At 57.4% G+C, this 18,221-nt stretch overlaps 2 protein-coding genes across 8 annotated transcripts in view; both read left to right on the plus strand.

The window, feature by feature from the left end:
• The window catches only part of RPH3AL (rabphilin 3A like (without C2 domains)), a 65,482-nt gene that overhangs the window by 38,232 nt on the left and 9,029 nt on the right, over positions 1-18,221 (plus strand). For all 7 annotated transcript variants that reach the window (XM_048074109.2, XM_066979829.1, XM_048074110.2 and 4 more), the window contains one exon: positions 822-4,748. In XM_048074109.2, coding sequence (XP_047930066.2) covers positions 822-856 — 35 coding nt within the window. In that variant the 3' untranslated portion in view covers positions 857-4,748. The remainder of the gene's footprint in view (positions 1-821; positions 4,749-18,221) is intronic.
• Positions 4,762-18,221, plus strand: part of DOC2B (double C2 domain beta) — a 31,115-nt gene continuing 17,655 nt past the window's right edge. The window contains exon 1 of the mRNA XM_013196449.3: positions 4,762-14,339. Within this exon, the coding sequence (XP_013051903.3) occupies positions 14,009-14,339 (331 nt within the window). The 5' untranslated portion in view covers positions 4,762-14,008. The remainder of the gene's footprint in view (positions 14,340-18,221) is intronic.

The following is an 18,221-nucleotide window of genomic DNA, read 5'->3' on the forward strand; positions in this document are numbered from 1 at the left end:
TTTTGCACAAAGCACCGAGGGCAATAGTTGATGTAATCTTTCAAAACAAAACATAAAAGAAGGAGCATGGGAGTCTAATACAGAAGTTAGAAATCTGGATTTTGGTGTCTTTGTGTAAACAGATTGAGGGGTTTTATGGCTCAGGAGGTTATCTTTGAACTGGGATGTTTGCCGGGAGCTGGTAGGAGGAATCTGCAGGACTCCCCGTGCCTTGAGCGTTTTGCATGAACGCGGTGACTGCAGAGTGTCAGGAGCCGATGTAATTTGTGTCCCCTTCGGTTCAGAGAAGCAGAAGAGGGACGAATACCGAGGCCTCCACCTCACCAGCCCCAGCGTGTGTGGCAGGCAGCGAGTTCTGCTGAAGCGATCACTCGGGTTCCTGTGGTCGCCGTGAGCCTTTGGGAGCACAAGGGCTTCCTCTTGGTCAAAAAGCTGCCTCCTTGGGCACGCAGCGGGCAGGAAGATGAGGGGAGGACCTGCTCTGTGGCGTGTGGGTGCTGTCACCTGGCTTTGAAACCTCTGAGGACGGAGGCCTGGCTTTCTGTCTGACTTGGCAGTCTGAGGGGACCAGCTCCATCAGCACAGCTCTTTCTTTCTCCTCCTTTCCCAATTTGCCTGTCTTTTCTTTCTTTAATAAAGTTTAATGGGCCCTGACTGCTGACAGAGCGTGGAGTAATGATGCACAGACATTCTCTTCATTATTATTTTTAGGAAGCTCTTAAAATGGCACCGAGGAGGTAAAAGCAATTTAAAATAACTTTGTCAAGTCTCTCCCCTTTGCTTCTTTTCACACAAAACTTTTGTCTGTCTTTATTTTGAAGGCAAACGGTACGTTCACACCAGAACCCGCTGCTGACGGAGGTGAAGACGGAGCTGCTTGCCTGGATCCAACACTTGCCCACTCCTCTAGACCTCACTCCAGACAACAACTGCCACCAGCAGGGACTTCTTTGACGCTGGCTCTTGTACAGACATTAGCAGCACCTGGGGAAGTGCTGGCCTGTCCTCCCTGCCTTGCCGACCTGATTTCTGGTTTGGTTTCGTTTGGTTCCCCTCCTACCCCTGACGTATGCTGGGAGAAGGGTGCTGTGCCGTGGGGCCCAGCTGTGTGTCTGCTGGAAGGGGCAAAGTGCTCACTGGGGCTGAAGAAATGTGTTGTGCTGCCTCTGCTGGCCTGCCAAACCCAGCCCTCGGTTCTGCTTCTGGCCTCACAGTCCTGGCTTTGATTTCTTCAGGGGAAAGGGGAATTCACCCCCGTGCTCCTGAAATAGGGTGTGAGGAGACCACAGCCCCTGTAGTGCTTCTCACCCAAGGGTGATTTTCTCTCTGTGAGCCCCGAGGGTGAGAGCGGGCTCTGATTTGCACTAGACTCCATGTGCCTGGGTTGTCACCCCTTGTATGTCTTGTCCTTGTTCTGGTTTGAGGTGGTATGGGTCTGGTGGAGGCATCCCAAATGAGCTGCTGAAGCTGAGCTCCCTTCCCCTGGGGTATCCCTCCCAGACAGGGCCGTCTGCTCAGGGAGGCACTTCAGAGAGTAAAGAAACACCTGGAGAAGTTTGCAATGACTTCTTCAGTCCTCCTGGCTGCGTGCTGGCCTGTGTGTCCTGTGACAAGGGTGGTGCTTTGGTGGCGGGGTCATGGGCAGTGTGTGCGCTGCGGCTCTGGCTGGGAGAACGCTTACCAGCCCACGGCCAGCTGGCTGCCTTCGATTACCCAAGTCAGCTAAAAGCTTTCCAATTACTTTATCTCGTTAAGCTCCGCAGATTCTCCTCCCACATGCACACCTTATAATCTGTTGCATGAGCAGGGGCCTGCATTTTGCCATTTTCCTGGAAGTCTTGAGCATCTGGCGGGCCGTGATGGTGTCATGATGAGTCAGGCTGTGGAAAGCTCTGTGCCCATGTCCTGCTTCTTCTCCAGGATGGGCAATTTCCCTCCAAGCCCTGGCAGATGAGAACAATCAGATTAGCTGACATTTCCAGAGCAATTAGATCTTTAGAGGCTTGAACGAAAACGCACGCTAGGCAAGTGGGAGTCTGTGGATTTTTATTAAATGCTTTGGATCTGACCTGTGTTTTGCTGAAGAAATGAAGGATTCCAAAAAGTTCCCTCCGGAGTCGTGGATTTAAAAGCAATTCATGCCTGTTAATGTCAGCCTGTTCCCTTGGTTATTACTCTCTTGTTCAGCTCTCCTTTGCTGCTGGGTGCTTTGTGTGCATGTAGTATATGCTCTTACAAATGGCTGCAGTAAGAAGATAAATGAGATTGGGCGCTGGAATGCTCTAACAGGAGATTGGAAATCAATCCTTGACTTTCTTTCTAAATGAACATGGTCCAACAGAGCCCTGCTCCTGTACTGCTTTTCCAGCTAACGCACCATGGCAGGTCGCTGAGAAAATCCTTCCAGCTCCGTGATCTGCTTCTGCCCTTTGACAAGTGAAAACAAAGCCTTTGGATGACGTGGGCTCCTCGAGGCGGCCTAAGGAGAAGCCTCTGAACGTGGGTTTCACACCGTCGGTGGTGAAGAGAGCAAGGGATGAGCTTGTTCTCCACGGAGGGGTGCTTCTGGTGTTGTGGTCTGCGTTGTTTAAACCTGGCCATCGAGGCTCTGATCAGCCACATTGCTGAAAGGGGTGATGTCAAAATTGTTAGCAGTTTCTGAAAAATTAAACCCGAAAGTCAGCTTTTCCTGAAATGCTGGTATGATTTCAGAGCTGAAGTCATGCTGTTTCTTCTGAGAGTTGCAGGGTCTTCAATTTCAGAAGTGTGCTGCCACCAGAAAAATCCTGTGCTGCCTTAGAGCTTTTGACAGTCCTACTGAGGCGCTCTTGCTCTGTCATTGCCGCTGTGCCTGAGACAGTCTGGTCTGCCAGCCTAAGTTAATTCTTTAAAAGAAGGAGAAGGAAAAAGACACTTAAAAAAATGACTCTATTTTCTTAAAACCTGTTACTTTCTCATCAAAAACTCTACACTGAGTCGGAGAGAGTTTTTAAAATTGAACGCGTCATTTCTAGCTCTCCTTGTGTTTCTTCTGATTCATTCCTGGACAGTGCAGGCAGGTTAGTCATATTTTCACCCTCATCCTCACTTCTTAGGTCTGTTTACCAAGCTGTGGGTTGCCAGCTCTACACAAGAACCTGTTCATCTCTGCTGGCTTACTGTGCTGCTTTAAGGCATGGTTTTGATTTTTTTTTTACTGAGACCAGGTTTTACAAAACAGATTAATTTGGGACTGCTATTTTGTACCAGCAAGACTAGAAATGATGCTTTCTTATCTCTATATTTTACTTCCATGGAGTAATTCCACCTGAGTTTGAACAGAACCATTCTGCTGTCTATGGAAAAACTCCCTGTGGGTCAAGGGAAGTCTCTAGCCCAGGAGAATGTGATCTAGTCACATTCAAATGTGATAGATAAACGTACTCAGCTCTGTGCACGTATTTTCTGTTAAAGATCTCCTTTCCCTTTGTTGCATCTCTCTTGGTTGTGTTTTGTAGCTTTGGTTGGAATATAATCCTAAACCTGCACCAGTTGACGGCCTTTTTACTTGGCTCAGGGTGGGCAAGAAGGGCTCTGTGTGCTCAGTCTACTCTGATCGTTTGTGTTGCTTTTATTATTTTGTTGTTCTCATTCTCTGTCCCTTACAACTTTTATGTAGTGTTTTACTACGGGAGACAATAAAGCTTTGGCTCTGTAACAACTGCTTACTGTTCTTGACACAGTAAAAACTTTTTTTTCCATTCCCAGGTTGCAGATACTCTCCAAATCCTTGGGCTGGCTCCAGCGAGGAAAGAAAATAATCCAGCTAGTGGAATGGTGATTCACACGGCTGGAGCGTAATTGAATTCTGCGCTCAAAAGTTGTCATTTGTCTATTGCCCCTCTTTGGTACCTCGGCAGAGAACGCAGGTCTGCTCCTTAGCCCCTCCGTGGAAGGTTTTTAGTGTTGTAACCACTAGGCATGAAACAGCACTGGCTGTCATGCTGTCATGTGCTGTCCCTGCAGCCTCCCAAGGTTTGTCTCACCCCGGTGTGGCAGTCGGGGTCTTTGCTTCTCGCATTGTTCACCGAGCTTGTGCAGCCCTGGCTGCTCTGCGCTCCCTTTCCGCTCTGCATTCAACTTCAAGGTTTCAAATGGCTTTTTAATCTGTTTTGCTTTTCCCGTTTTTAAAAGCGCCTCTATAATTGCTGTTGGGATTGTTGTGCTGGGGAGCTGCCATTAGTCCAAGGATGGAGCACGTCAAGGACTAACCTCCTCTTGTGCTGTTCCTTCCCGCTCCGCTTGCCATGACAACAGCCGCTGTAGGGGAACGTCGGCTGCGGGATCTCGGAGTCAGCAACACTGGCCATGACCTGCCGAGTTTTTCACATTTTTTTACGTACTTTTTACAGCTGCAGGTTGAGGGGAAAGGGGGCCCTTTCTCTGTGGGAGCCCTGTGTAGTGGCTCAGCGCACCTGAAGCAAATCGACTACCAGCTGGTGTTCAGGCAATGTTTTTCTGGCCATTAATGAATCGGACGTGGATGGCCTCAGACTATCAGAGTGCCTGGATGTTGGCACAAAACGCCAGATAATCTCTGCGGATCTCTGATGTTCATTTGTAAAATAAAACCTACCAGAGGTTGCTCTTCCCTCCTCCTCGCACCCCTGCAGGTGGGTGTGATGGGAAGAGAGATGGGGAAGTCGTTTGGAAGGGCCGGTGCTGCAATTAAAGGAGACTTTGAGCCGGCGCAGGATGGCAGGTGACAGGTAAGCATCTCGGGGGAGACTTCTGCCTTGAGCTGATTCACATTCCTTCCTGGCCGGCGTGCCTGATTAGCAGTGCGTTCAGGTAGCCCTGGAAATGCCTGCGATGCTCGGGAGGCACAAGATGATGGTAATGTCGTGTCCCTCCGCAGCGGCACGGAGACGGGAGCACGACGTGTGCTGTGTGCGCAGGCAGCCACGTACTCGTGCACCCCTGCTCTGTGCCTGTGTACTGCAGAAATTTCCTCCTACTGTCTTCATAGCAAAGCAGAAAAGGAGCCAGCCCAGCCGTGTGGCACAGAGGGTGCTGCTCTGCACCTCTGAGAAATGAATTTGAGTCCCTGGTGCTTTGCAGAGGTCTCGTGCATTTACTTGAGGGCATCCATTGCCTTTCTTTTTCCTTCTGCTGATTTCTGCCTGGCACTGGAAGCCGTTTGTAAAATCTTGGAGGGATTATTGCTCTTGTTTTCCCTCTCTGCAGTGAGTGGCTGTACATGATGTGTTTATATTTTGCCAGGAGAGATGGATTGAGGTTTTAAAGTATTTTGTTGTGGCCTGTATCGGACTGACAGCAGCTGTTGTGCTCTGAGCCCTCCCATGGTCTCCAGACCCCGCTTTCCTCCTGGAGCTCCCCTGGTACCCTGCAGTTATCAAATGCAGCCCAGGGGCAGCACCTCCGCCCCTTCTCAGCACGTCTCCCACCCGCTGCACTGCCAGGCATGGGTGTCACTGGGGGCTGGAGCTCTGCTGCTCGGGGCTGTCTGAGCACAGGGGCTGTAAGGGGACCTTCCCACCACCCCATGGGGGCTGGCTGCTGCTTTCTGAGGTAGCCTGAGTCCTTATCTCATCTAGTTTGCAGTTACAAACCTCCCCTCTGTCCTGTCCCACTGGAGCAACCCCTCTTGTGTGGGAGCTGCCCTGGAGCTGTTCCCTTCCGGGCTTGGTTTTTGGGGTTGGAGCTGGGAGCACATTCATTATTTTATTTTTCTGCGGGTGAAGCCAACCTCAAGAGACTGAGAAAATCTTTCCGAGGAGCTGGGCAGGGTTTGCTGGGTCTGGGCCCTGCGTGAGCCACGGTCAAGCCAACGATGGACAAACGATCCTCATGCAAAATTAAGCTCCTCCAAGCAATCGCACTGTGGACATCCTAATGGTGCCTTGGAGGGTGGAAAAATAAACCGAGAAATGCAAATGGGGGCTATAAATCTTTCTGGCTGTGGCTGGGAGGTACCTGTTTAATTAGCATCATTGAGCAGCCTTGGTGTAGTAAGTGCTAAGTAGGAAAGTTGCCAAATTTTCCCTCTTTGGATAGCGGGTGACTTGCGAGCTGTTCGCATTCCCACCTTGTGACTGTTCTGCTGCACCGGGGAGGAGCTGCCAGCACCATCCCGCCCCAGCCCTCTGCGGGCCTGGGTGTTGTGGCTCCTAGGTCCTCAGGGACCGCAAAGACCTTTCGGCAAAGCAAAAGCCAGGGCCCTGGTGTGAGGTGCTGAGCCTGGTCCTGCTCCAGGGACGGTCCCAGGGCATGGAGCTGCCCTTCTCCTTCTGTCTCCTCTTGCACAGCTCTGCTCTGGGCTTTGGGGAGTTGTTTGTGCGATGAATAAGAACATCTCTGCGAGGATTTGGGCCAGGGAGTCCCCGCGCCCATGTTTATATATCACCCCTGGGTATTCTCGCGCTCTGACGCTAATTGGCACCGCTGTAACATGAATATTTTTAACGCTGATAATGCCTGAGAGTTACCGGAGGCTTGGCCTAGACCTGCTGGGGGATTTCAGGCGAGGCGTCCGGCGGTGCTGCTGCCTCCCAGGCCCCGTGTCCTGCCCGGGTTCATTCCGGCAGCGCCTGCACCCGTGCTGTGTGTGGCAGGATCAGGATGATGGAGTGGTTGGAGAGGATAAACAATAACAGTGCCACATCGGCACAGCCCAAACAATGCCTTTCTCCTTCGTGTTTTCTTTTTCTGTCAGTTTGCCATTCAAGTGTAATAAGATCAGCGCGGATAATTTGTGTATTCATACCAAACATAATTTTCCCTCCTGTGCCTCACCAGCTGCACTGCAGTCGGAAAGGCAAACGCGCACTTTTCCTTTGCATGGTTATGAATGGGTGCATCTGTTCCTCAAATATTGGGAAAGGAGGGTGAAAAGATAGGAAAGGAGAGGAAGAAATCAGATGTTGCTCACTTCACTGCCTCTGTGGGGAGGGAAGGATACAGGACTTGGATTTTTGTAGCCAGGGCCAAGTCCCGTGTTGGTGTTTTGGGGACTGGCTCTGTTCTCACTGTGCTGCCTCGCGTCGGCTCCATGCAGGGTTTGTGGGGAAGCAGAAAGAAGAGCCGGGACTGCATCCCCCAGCCCTCACCCCCGCGTCCCCCAGGCTCTGCTGAGGCCCTTGCTGGCAGTGCAGGAGGAGGAACAGGGCTGGAGGCTGTACAGCAGCAGAGCTGATTTACTGGGCTTGCTTCCCTGCCTCTTTCTTTTCTGAGAGATGCCCACTGGAGCGGCAGGGGAGGGAGGGAAGGGGGTTAATTTTCTCCCGTTATCTGGTGCCTCCAGCTGTGAGCCACGCTGACAGCCCCGGGGCTGATCAAACACCCAGCGGTCTGCATGCAGCGTCCCATCTGCGTGGTCACAAATAATGTCAGCGCGTTCCCCAGTCCCGGCAGCAGCGCGTGAGGCGTCCCTCCTCCTGCTGCAGCGCTGGGCTCCTGCCTCTGCTGCTCGTGGCGCGGGGTTAGTCAGCTTCAGCGGGGCATCGGCACCCGATGGCACAATCATTTTTTTGTGTTTTTTTTTAAACTTTTGAAATGTACCCACTTAATAGGTTGGGTTATTACAGCAGAGAGATGCTAAATGCCAGGCTTTGAAGGTGCATGGGAGCTGCACGAGGCTGGGACAGGCCAAATTCCTCTCCTTTCCCTGCTTCACTGGTGGACACGGACAGGGACTCCTCCAGCAATGCCGTGCTGGGAGCACAGGGGCAGCGTTCCCCAGGCGAGAAGTGTTTTAATGCCTTTTCTCTAGTGTTTTTTTGTGTGTTGGAAGGAGTGTGGTGGCAATATGGGGGGCTGGAGGTGCCTGGGGAGCGGGCACGCAGCTCCCAGTTGGTCCTGGCACGTAATTATTGGTCCTGCGAAAGGAGGCGGTGGCTCCCCGTGGGTGCTGCATTAGGAAAGCACTCAGGGATGTTTCTGCAGGCAGCTGCCCGCTGCCTGGCTCTCCCCCTGTCATTTTGTGGGTGGGCTGCAGGGCGCTGCGCTCAGATGTGCGCTCTGATGGTGCAGCGAGCCCTGCTGAGGAGGGCAGGGTGCAAACCGCTTGTTTCGTACAGCAGCACAGAGCTGACAGTGCCACCAAATTGTTGCCCCTGCCCCCAGCCGGGTGTGAGCAGTGTGAGGAGGAGGGATGCTGCTCTCGTGTTGGCATCGGGGTGGCCCGGCGTTGTTCCTGGCAGCAGGGGGTGGGCCGTGGGGCTGAGCTGCCAATGGCCACGGCTGGTCACCCAAAAAGCTGTCAAGGATGTGGTCAGAAGAGCTTCATCGGGATGCAAATAGATGTAAATTCATGTAAACATATGTCTCGGTGCAGGTAGCTACTCGTGCCCAAATTATGCAAATGTTCTAATCCAATAATGCTAATGTCATGATTATCCGGTGACACGATGTTCATTAATATGGTTCCCTGGCTCTTACACCCATCACTGTCAGCATGATTATGCTGAGGCAGAGACTTGCGGTGTCATCAGCAAGCGGAGCCGGTGTCAGGGAGCAAAGGGGACACCCAGGTCCTGGGGCCACCAGGAAGGTCCCTGGGGAACGTCCTTGTGTGGTCCAGCCGAGGTGCCGAGGACCCCGTTCTCCGCAGAGGGAGGCTCGGAGGAGGCTTCCCAAAAAACCTGCAGAGCAGCTAGACTAGCAATCCTGAACATCCCTCGCTGTGATCAGATGAAGAGGACTAGCAGGGCCATCTAGTGACTCCTCTGGCTGCTTAATGACCTGGGAGGTGCCCCCCCCAGATGGGAGTAATTACAACGCTGGGGTTTAAACCTGTCCTCCTCTCCCTCCATCTCCCATTTGTTTTTCTCTCTGCTGTTTTCTTCTCCCTGGCTCACCGCGGGGCTGGGAAGTGCCAGGGCTTCCCCACGGCAAAATGGAAATTTCTGCTGCCTTGGGCTGGGCGACGTGAGGTTGCGCGGCTAGACAGCCCGCACATCTTGCGCTGCATTTTTTTTAACGTGTGCTGCTTATTGAAATTTCAGCGTGATGCTGGGATTTGGTGGCGGGGCCCCAAGGCTGGACGAGCCTCACGGTGTGGGGACAGCCGGGCAGCAGCCGGCCCGGAGCTCTCGGGGCTGCGATGGGTACGTTGGCTGAGCACCAGCACCCGACCGGGGGCTCCGCTTGGATTGCTCCTGGCAGGATGTCGTTAGCCTGATGCGTACGTGGGAGAGGAGCGGCTATAATGCTTCCTTAATGCAGCCAAATTGCTCTTTAATTCTGCAAAACCAAGATGTTATTTCACGAATCCCCGGAGCTCGGCGTGCAGCGTCGGTGCTGTGGGTTATCGGGGAGCGCGGGGCGGGCGGCCCTCCCGTCGCTCCCTGCCTCCTCTTGGCTTCGCACGCGTTAACTCTGGAAGCTGGTGGTGACTCCCAAAATGCCGCCTCCCACCAAAATGCAAGCAGAAAGTCTATCAATTTCCATGGCAACAGGGCCAGGCCCCAAATGCTGATGTTAACTCTGCTCCTGGACATCTCCGGGGCCCAAATTGCCGGGCGTGCGGGCAGGCAGCCGCGCTGGGCGCCGTGCCCGAGCTGTAGGTAAGGTGCTGCAGGATCACCACCGGGCTTCGCTCCTGGGAAGTGATGCTGACATCCTGCCGCAGCTGGGGAAGAGGTAAAAGGGTAAAAGTACTAAGACAAGTCGGCTGGATAATCTCAGAGGACACTGACTCCAGCTCAGAAAGGCACCGAGAGCAGATAAAATTAGCCTAATAGGAGTTGATGCTGCACAGAGCTCTCCTCTCCCTTGAAAGCGAGGGATCAGGTCTGCGTTCGGCTTGCAGGCACGTAGCGAGAAGAGCTGGCGTGGTGCATGCAGGTGGCTCTGCCTGGCCTCCTGATGGCAAAGCCCTGGCAAGGCTCCCAAGGCTGACCCCAAATCCCGGGGCGCGCCCCGTGCTCCCAACCCGGGCGCTGCTGCCCGCCAGCGCGCCTCGCAGGACTCCAAAACCCAGTGCTTTAAAATGACAAAACAAAACACCCAACTATTTTAGGATTCACATCGAAATGGCAACATATGCTGCGCATTAAACATCAGGCCCTGCCGAAAGTTTAGCTATTCTGGGCCCATCCTGAAAGGCACTGAAGATGCTCAGAGAGCAGATGCCTTCCTGCCGCCTCCCGTCCTTTCGGAAGCATCCTTGAAGGTTCAGCTGCGGTAGCACAGTGCTGGCAAGAAGGCTGCCATCCACCCTTGCCATTAGCTGGGTGTTTCATAAGCTCTCTGGGAACTTTAAACATTATTCTGGGGGGCAAGGGCTCCTTCTCAACCCCATTTGCCCTTCGCAGGCTTTCTGAAATGGTTTGTTTGTGTCTGCTCTGTGTAATAGAACATGGGCTGTGTTTTACCACCGTGATTTCGTTCGCAGCTTGTAATTATTGCTGGATAAATCTGGTGCAGTGATGGCCGTGAGCAGGGCCTGGGTGAGCACACAACCTCGGGCTGGGCTCGCACCGAGGAGCAGCGGGGGCCGGGGCACCGGCATCGCGGCATGGCCGGGGAGCCGTAATCGGTGCAGCCTGTTGTAAGCCTCTTAGGATTATTTAGCCAAGTTTCCCAGTTATCATTATTATTATTGCTTTATTTAGCAAATGCGGGGGGCATTTAACCAGGTAGGGCCCACAGTGCACGCCGCAGGCTCAGCTGAGCTTTGCCAGCCGTGGAGGCAGGGACCATCTACCGCTGGTGCTTCCAGAGCAGGGCACACACTGCCTTTCCACGAAGCCCCTTCCGTGCACACAGCCCAGCTGGGGCTGATCTTGTGTGGAAAAAAAACGAACGTGTTTCATGTCTGCCAGCAGGGCAAGGTTGGTCCTGAGCCGCCCCAAGGGGCTGGAGGGCTCTCCGCACGTGCTGCACCTCATTTCTGGCACAAAAATGGTGGGGAAAAAGCAGGAAGAAAGCTTGAGCTGTGCAGCTGGTGCTGCCCTGTGTCATCCTTGGGTGTTGGTTTTGAGGTTTGGTTTTTGAGCTGGGAAAGTATTGAATAACCACGGGGTCAGTTATCGAATCTGTGATAAGTGACGGAGACGTGCTGCTGTGCTGGCCATTTGGAGAGGCGTGGATTAAGCAGGAATCAGCCCTCAATTTGGTTGATTTAAACGTGGAGTTTGACAGCAGAAGTTGATGCTTAGTGCTTGATTTGGTTGAAATGTGTGCTGAGGAGGGGTTCTGTTTTCGGGTACGCCTATAATCTATGTGCTACCTCTTTGTTTGCTGCAGGAGGGCTCCTGCTCACCCATTTGTGCAGTGCTGGCAGGGCGGCTTCCTAACAAAGCTGGGCTGCAGCACAGCTCTGCCTGGGGCATGGGGTGATGTTGGGATGCGTGTAAGCCTCTGCACATGCCCCTTGTGCAGGACAGCATTGAAATTGAGTGTAAGCTCTCCCTTTTCTGAGCCTGGGCTGGAGCTGCGGCAATGGCTCCTGCCCATCTCGCTTTCTCTGAAGGATCCATCCTTCCTCCCGGGTTGGGGCATCCCTGAGAGCAGCCCTGCGGCGTTTAATCCATCACACCTCCTGCAGGGGCTGGCGAGGGTGCCAGCACTTGCCCTGCTCAGGGAGATGAAGGCCACGTGCAGGGCACCACAGCGCCGCATCACCCCGGCAGGGCGTGGGATCAAACCAAGTCACATTCCAGGGCATTAGACAGATGGTGGGAATTAAAGGCTTTACCTGGAAACAGGCTTTGCAATGAGGAGTCCTGCCTTCGTCTCCCAGCCCAAGGCTATTTTTGTCCCTTCACCTGCCTGCGGCCAGGGGAGCCCCACCGGGTCAGCCCGGCGGCTGGGAGGAGGCATCAGGCAGCACAACAAGGCGGGGAAGGACAGGTTGTCAAAAGCCAGCCGCTTTGGCTTGCGAGGTGGGGACTCATTAAAAGCTAAGGAAAGGCTCCAGCTGCTTTCGGTAGTCTTGGGATCAGTCGGCGACCAGAAATTCCCACCTGGGCTATTAGTCTTGTTTTTGTTTCTTTCCAGCTCTCCGGTCCGGGGACAGGGCTTCCCTGGGGCCTTCCCAGGGAGGTTTGCTGCCTTGGCCTTGCCTTTCCCTCTCCCTGGCTCCGATCCCCGCGTGTATCAGGCCCCGCAGGGCTGTGTGTGTCTCCCCTGGGTGCTGCTGGGGCCTGGTCCCTGGCACAGTGCTGCAGGAGGCAGAGCTCAGGGGCTCGCCTCAACCCCACAGCCTCGGCTCCCTGGGCCTCGAGCTCTTTGAGGAAGCATTTGAAGTAATGATGCTGGTGTAACGGCAGTAACGACATTAGGCTCTCGCACGTAACTCGATTTTATTTATTTATTTATTTGCCCTTTCCTTAAGAGGGAATTGCTGTTATTTTCTGGGCATCGGGCCCGGTTCCTGCTTCGTTCTGCCCGAACCCTTGCCGCGGCCTGGATGCGGCGCCGAAGCCGGGCCTCGCCCTGCCACCAGCCCCGTGGCTGCTTCCATCTCCACTTCCATCCACACTGAAACTCTCGGAGTCCTGGGACGTGGGAAGGGGGCTCGACACCTCGGGACCTTGCCTGGGGCTGGCTGCACAGAGCAGCACAGCTCACCTCCGCGTGACGGGCAGGGGCTGCCCTGAAATTGAAAACACGCAGAGGGAGGGAGGAGAGGCCAAGCCTGCGGGTCATTAGAGCAACCGTGGGCATCGTGTCTAGGTACAGGGCGATGACAAGTTTGGATGCTTCAGGAGAGAAATGTTTGCTTCCCGGCGAGAAATAAATTGGGTTAGTTTGCCTAGTGTCAGTGTGTTGTGAGTCAGGGGAGTTCATTAACATTTACCAAAATCTGAATGAAAAACTGAATTTTTCATTAGACAAAGAGGTTGTGCGTCATTTCTCTGGTTTTGGGGGAATCTCTCCAATGAGTGGAGTGTTATGTTTGAGACATCAGCATGCCAGGCTGCAGGCACTGCAGTTCTGCCTGTCTTGGTGTGGGCTCTGTGCGCTGTCAGGTTGGCTCGACGTGGCCGAGGTACACGGCGTGTCCAGCACCTCGCCAGCAGCAGGATGCGGTGCTGGAGCTGCCCACAACACACAGGGTGAGGCTGTGCTCAGCATCTTGCACCGTGTTCTCGCTGCGGTGCTCCTTTTGGCAGTCCTGGCTGAAAAATCCACTCCTCCCATCGCGTGGGAGCACGGAGGTATTGGTCTGAGCCCGGGGGGAGGTCAAGTGGAAGCCCCGTTTGGAGACACCTCCCTGTGCATGCCACAGGGGTCCCGTTCCCCTGCTGCTGGACTCACCAGGCAGCCTGTCCCTGTCCCTGTCCCTCTTTGGGGAGCGTTGTAGCACCAGCCCATTGCTTGCTGCTCCGTGATGCTTCACCTGCTGCCTTGCTCCATGCCAGCAGCTGAAAGCCGGTTCGGAGGGATCATACCTGGCGTGCCACGAGCGAGTGCCACGCGCTGCCGCGGCCCCGGCTGGTGATGGCCACAGGACACAAAACTGGGCTGCGTGCTCAGCGTGCTTGCACAGCACCACCACGGCATGGCCGGGGGGCACAGGGACAACACTGTCCCCAGGGCAGCTCCACTCCCCAACCCGCAGCACCGGGGCCGCACAGTGACCTTCCTCCTCCGAGGAGGCACCGAGCTGTAACGAGGAGCCGGCGGGGGAAGCGGTGAGGGTCCGGCTGCTCCCCGCTTGTGCCTTGGCCTCGGGGTCCAAGCCGGGGAAGGGGCCGAGGCTGGCCACAGCCCTCATTCCTCCGCTGCTGGTGCCGCTTTGTTGCTAGCTGGTGACATCACCCGAGAGCCCACCCCCTGCCTCCCCGCCGCCGCTCCGTCTCGCTCACTCGCTCGCAGGCAGCGCTGGCAGGATCAGGGCTGCGCGAGCGGGCGGCAGCAGCATGCGTGCGGCGGCTGAGGCTGAGGGCGCGAGACCCACGTAGGGCGCCCGGCCGAGCCTCCCCGCCGCCTGCCTCCTGCCCCCCGCCAGGACCGTCGCGGCTCCCTCCGGGGACGCTGGGCGCCGACAGCCGCATGCATGACACTCCGAAAAGGAGAGAAAATGACCATAAGTATCCAGGAGCACATGGCTATTGACGTCTGCCCCGGCCCCATCAAACCCATCAAGCAGATCTCCGACTACTTCCCCCGCTTCCCTCGCGGGCTCCCCGCCGCCGTGGGCCGCAGCGGGGCCCTGCGCCCGGCCGTCAGCCAGCCCTCCGTCAGCCCCGCCGAGGCGCCCCGCGAGGAGGACGAGGACGTGGACCAGCTTTTCGGGGCGTATGGCACGACGCCCGCCCAGCAGCCGGCCAAGTGCCCCCCACCCGAGGAGGCGGTGGACCCCGAGGGCTACGAATCCGACGACTGCAGTGAGTTGCCAAGTTTCTGCGGGAGTTTGTGTGCCGAGGGTGGCTGCGGGGTTTGGGGGTCTGGTTGCTTGTCTCGCTGCCCGCACCATGCGCCCTTCCCCTGGCCACGCCGCCCGTCCCTGGCATTGCACTGCAGCAGTGACAAACCCTCTGCTGTCACCGTGGTGCTGCCCCCAGGGAGGGGTGGCCCCGGGAGCATCCCTGCCGCAGCCGGGCTGGGCGCTGAACCCAAACTGGGGAAGTCTCCCAAGAGCCACCAGTTGCTGCGTTTGCCGGTGCGGGTGAGGCGCTTCCCTGCCTCGTCCCTGCTCGGCTCCTGGTCCCTGGTGGCTGCCGGCTGGGCTCAGAGCCTTCGCTCCGTCCGTCTGGGTGGTGCAGCCGCCCGGCTGATGAGCTGGCGATAACACGCTCGCATCGCCCAGCTCGAGCTTGGGCGCTCCGGTCGCAATGGCACCCGCCGGGAAATCTCTGCCCTCGCCCTCTGCAAACTCCGGCTGCCGTTCCTCGCCCCCCAGCCGCAGGCAGAGCCCCCACCAGAGGGACCGGGGGGCTTCCGAGCAGGCTCTGGCAGATGCAGGTGTTTGCAGTTCGGTTTAACCCCTCCCCACCCAAAACGTCCTTCCCACCCGGCTCGGTGGAGCTTGCAGGCTGCAGAGCAGCTGCTGTCTGGCTCTGCCAGCCGCAGCGGCTGGGATAGCATCGCTTCCCCCCGGGTCAGATAAAAAACCAAGGTCTCCGCTCAGCCCAGCCCTTAGGGGCCAGATCCTGCCGGGGGCTGAGCACAAAGTTTGCAGCCTGGAGGCGACGAGGAAGGCAGGCAGCGCTGCTGAGCGCTGCTGCGTGCCTGTCCCCGGGGAAGGGGTGGGCTGAGCTCCCACCAAGCCGAGCTGTTTACGGCCCCGCGCCGGGCAGGCGGTGGCTTTCCCTGTGCCAAATGTCCCAGCCCTGCCTGGGCATCGCTCCTGGCTGCTGGGAGGCTGCCAGCGGGGCTGGGCCCCCCCCTCGCTGCGAGGTGGCACGGCCACCACCATGCCCTGCCCTGCGCTGCCTGCTGCTCATGGCCAGGGGATGCTCTGGGTGCAGCCCCCATGGGTGCTGCCTCGCTCCCACCCCGCGCTGGGGGTCACGCTCCCCTTGGAGGAGGAAGAGGAGGAGAGCAGAGCCGCTGCGCGCCCAGGGGGAGCATCCCCGCTAAGCCCTGTTTGTCCCAGCCAGGTAGTTAGCAGCGACTTTGACCGGATTTGGGTTATTTGCTGCTCTAATTATCAGATCGCCTTTGCTCATCCCGGCACTAGACGCGGGAGCAGCTGGGCTGCAGGGGCAGAGGCGTGCGCGGGAGCTGATGCGCTCAGGGCCGCAGGGCACGGCGCCTTCACCAGCACCCAAGGGCGCTGCCGTCTGCGCCCCAGCAAGGCCGGGAGCTGCGGGGCTGGGGGCTGGGTGCTGGAGGGCGTTCGTCCTCCCGCTTGGCGCTGGGAGGAGCGTTTCTTGCGGTGTAACAGGTGTCGGCCACGCCGCCGCCGCTCCTCGGCCAGATGTGCCGGGTTTTCCCCTGGCAGAGGCGCAGCAGTGCCAGGGGTGCAGTGGGGACGGCCGGGCTCCCGGCCTGGGGGACAGTGTGGGGTGGCCCCAGCCTCTGTCGGGGTGCAGATATGTGGGATGGAGCCTGTCCGTCCTATGTGGTTAGCAGCCACGCTGCAAAGCCAGACGAGGGCTTGCCGGCCCCCGTTTCACAGTCAGGGAGCTGGGTGGGGATTTGTGCAGCCCGACCAGAGGCACCACCTAAGCTGGGGAGTCTTTCAGCATACCCCCAGCGGGTGATTCAGGGCTGCTGCGTTAGTCACCTGCACATCCCTGCCTGGGTGGTGGCTTGGGGACGTAAGGGCTGACTGAAGGCTTGGGGACAGCGGTGCTAGAGCTGGGGGCAGCACCCATCGGCCACCCGCTGCAGTGCCCGGGTAGCGCCGCGGTGCGGAGCGGGGCGAGCTGCCTGCCTGGGTGCTCGTGTCTCCGCCTTGGCCCCTGCTTTGGTGCAGCCGGGCTGGGATGCTCCCTGCATCGCTCCCCAGGGATGCTCCCAGCGCAGCCCCGCAGAGGTGCAGGATTTTGTCATGATAGGGCCCATGGGAAGAGGTCGGCTCCTTCCCGTTTGTCCCCCTCTGCCTGCGGGTTTCCCTCCCCTAGCACAGAAGCGGTGGTGCTCCTGCACCAGCTGGGAGGATTTGGGCCGCCTCTGGCTGGGGAGATGCAGCATTTTTCTGGTTTTCCCCTAAATTTGTTCCTGCCCAGCGTTACCTCTCCAGCCTGGTGTTCCTGGGTGCCCAGCAGCACCGGGGCCGTGTGGCTCAACCCTGCAGCACTGCAGGGGCCGGGGATGGAGCAGAGCCACCAGCCCCCTGTCCTCCAGCACCCTGCAGGGCTGCGGGCTTGGATGCGGGGCTGGGTCCCTGCGCTGCAGTCCTTCATCCCCACCAGCCACGCTGCTGGCTACCGGCGCAGCCCAACCCCACTCTTGGCACCCTCAGGCAGCGGGGCCGTGCGTGTGTGCACGCACACACGCATGTGTTTCTTTGGCACCTGATGCAGGGGCTCGGGTTGTCGGCCCTGGGGTAGGGGAGCAGACATTTGGGGCACCCCGGGGCTCTGCATGGTACTGGGGGAGGCTTAAAGGAAAAGCAGCGTGGGCCCTACAAGCAGCCTGTAGGTCCCAGCCGAGCAGCCTGCAGCTCCCAGCCGTGGCCACCACCCTCCCTCTGCCTTTTGGCCTGTCCCTGAGGGCCACGAGCCTCCAGGGCTGATTTCCACCCCGTCGGGCAGCGTGCTGGCAGGGGAACTCGGTTCGGAAGGAAAATCAGGAAATGCCAGCTAGGTGGCAATGTGCCACCTGCCAGGAGCTGGGCAGCAGCAGCTCCTCGCCTCCCGGCTCCCCTGTTCCGAGCAAGCCACGGCCCCTCCAGCGACTGCGCGTTCCCTGTGGCAGCGCCTGGGGTGTGCCACAGCTCGCCTGAAGGGCTCCGGAGGCTGTGCAGGGTGTGGAAATGTGGCTCTTCCAAGGGAGAGCTGCGAGGACTGTTCTGCTTGGGGCTGACGCTGGGTGCACGAGCCCTCGAAGAAGCGCTCTGCCCACCTCAGCTGCTGAGTGAGGCCGTGGCTGGGATTCGTTCCCTTCCTCTGGACGTGCCGGGCTTTGGGTTTCAGGACGGGGAGGCAGCCGGAGGGCAGGGCTGCTGCTGTGGAGCTGGGCCGGCTGGAGGAGCTCCGGGGTGCTCAGGCACAGACAGACCCGGCCACGGAGCAGCGCGTTGCCCACCGGAGCAGCCGGCTCGCGGGGCTGCGGCGGCACAAAGCCCGGGTCTCCAGATGAGAGCTCACGGCTCGTGACGCCGGCTGGAAGCAACGCCACCAAAGTTATTTAGAAAGACTCTTATTTTGAGCAAAGATGATGATGAGGCAGGAAAGTCGTAAGGCAGTTATTAATTACTGGCTGCTTAAAGACGTAAAGAGGACCAAAGGTCTGGCGGGGCACTGAATTTCCGAGTCGCCTGGCGGTGCTCGTGGCCAGGCAGCAGGAGGAAGAAGGGGAGATGGAGGGGAAGCATGCGCCGGGAGGATGAGGATATTTACTTCTGAAACACGGCTCCTTAGCATATGCTGCCACTGCTATTTATAACCTTTGAATCGTCTTTTCAATCCAGATAAGACCAAAAGAAGTATTTTTTGCTCGTGAAACTAAACAAACCGCTGATGGCGGCGGAGCCTGGAGCGTGGCTCTGCCGGAGCCAACGGCGCGTGCGCAGGTGCCGGACCCCGGGCGTCATCCCTGGGGAGCTGGGGACAAACCTGCCCTGCCACCCTCCTCCCTTCCCCGGTGCCCCGTGCCCG

The sequence above is a fragment of the Anser cygnoides genome, chromosome 18 (genome assembly GCF_040182565.1).
Source record: "Anser cygnoides isolate HZ-2024a breed goose chromosome 18, Taihu_goose_T2T_genome, whole genome shotgun sequence".
Classification (NCBI taxonomy): Eukaryota; Metazoa; Chordata; class Aves; order Anseriformes; family Anatidae; genus Anser; species Anser cygnoides.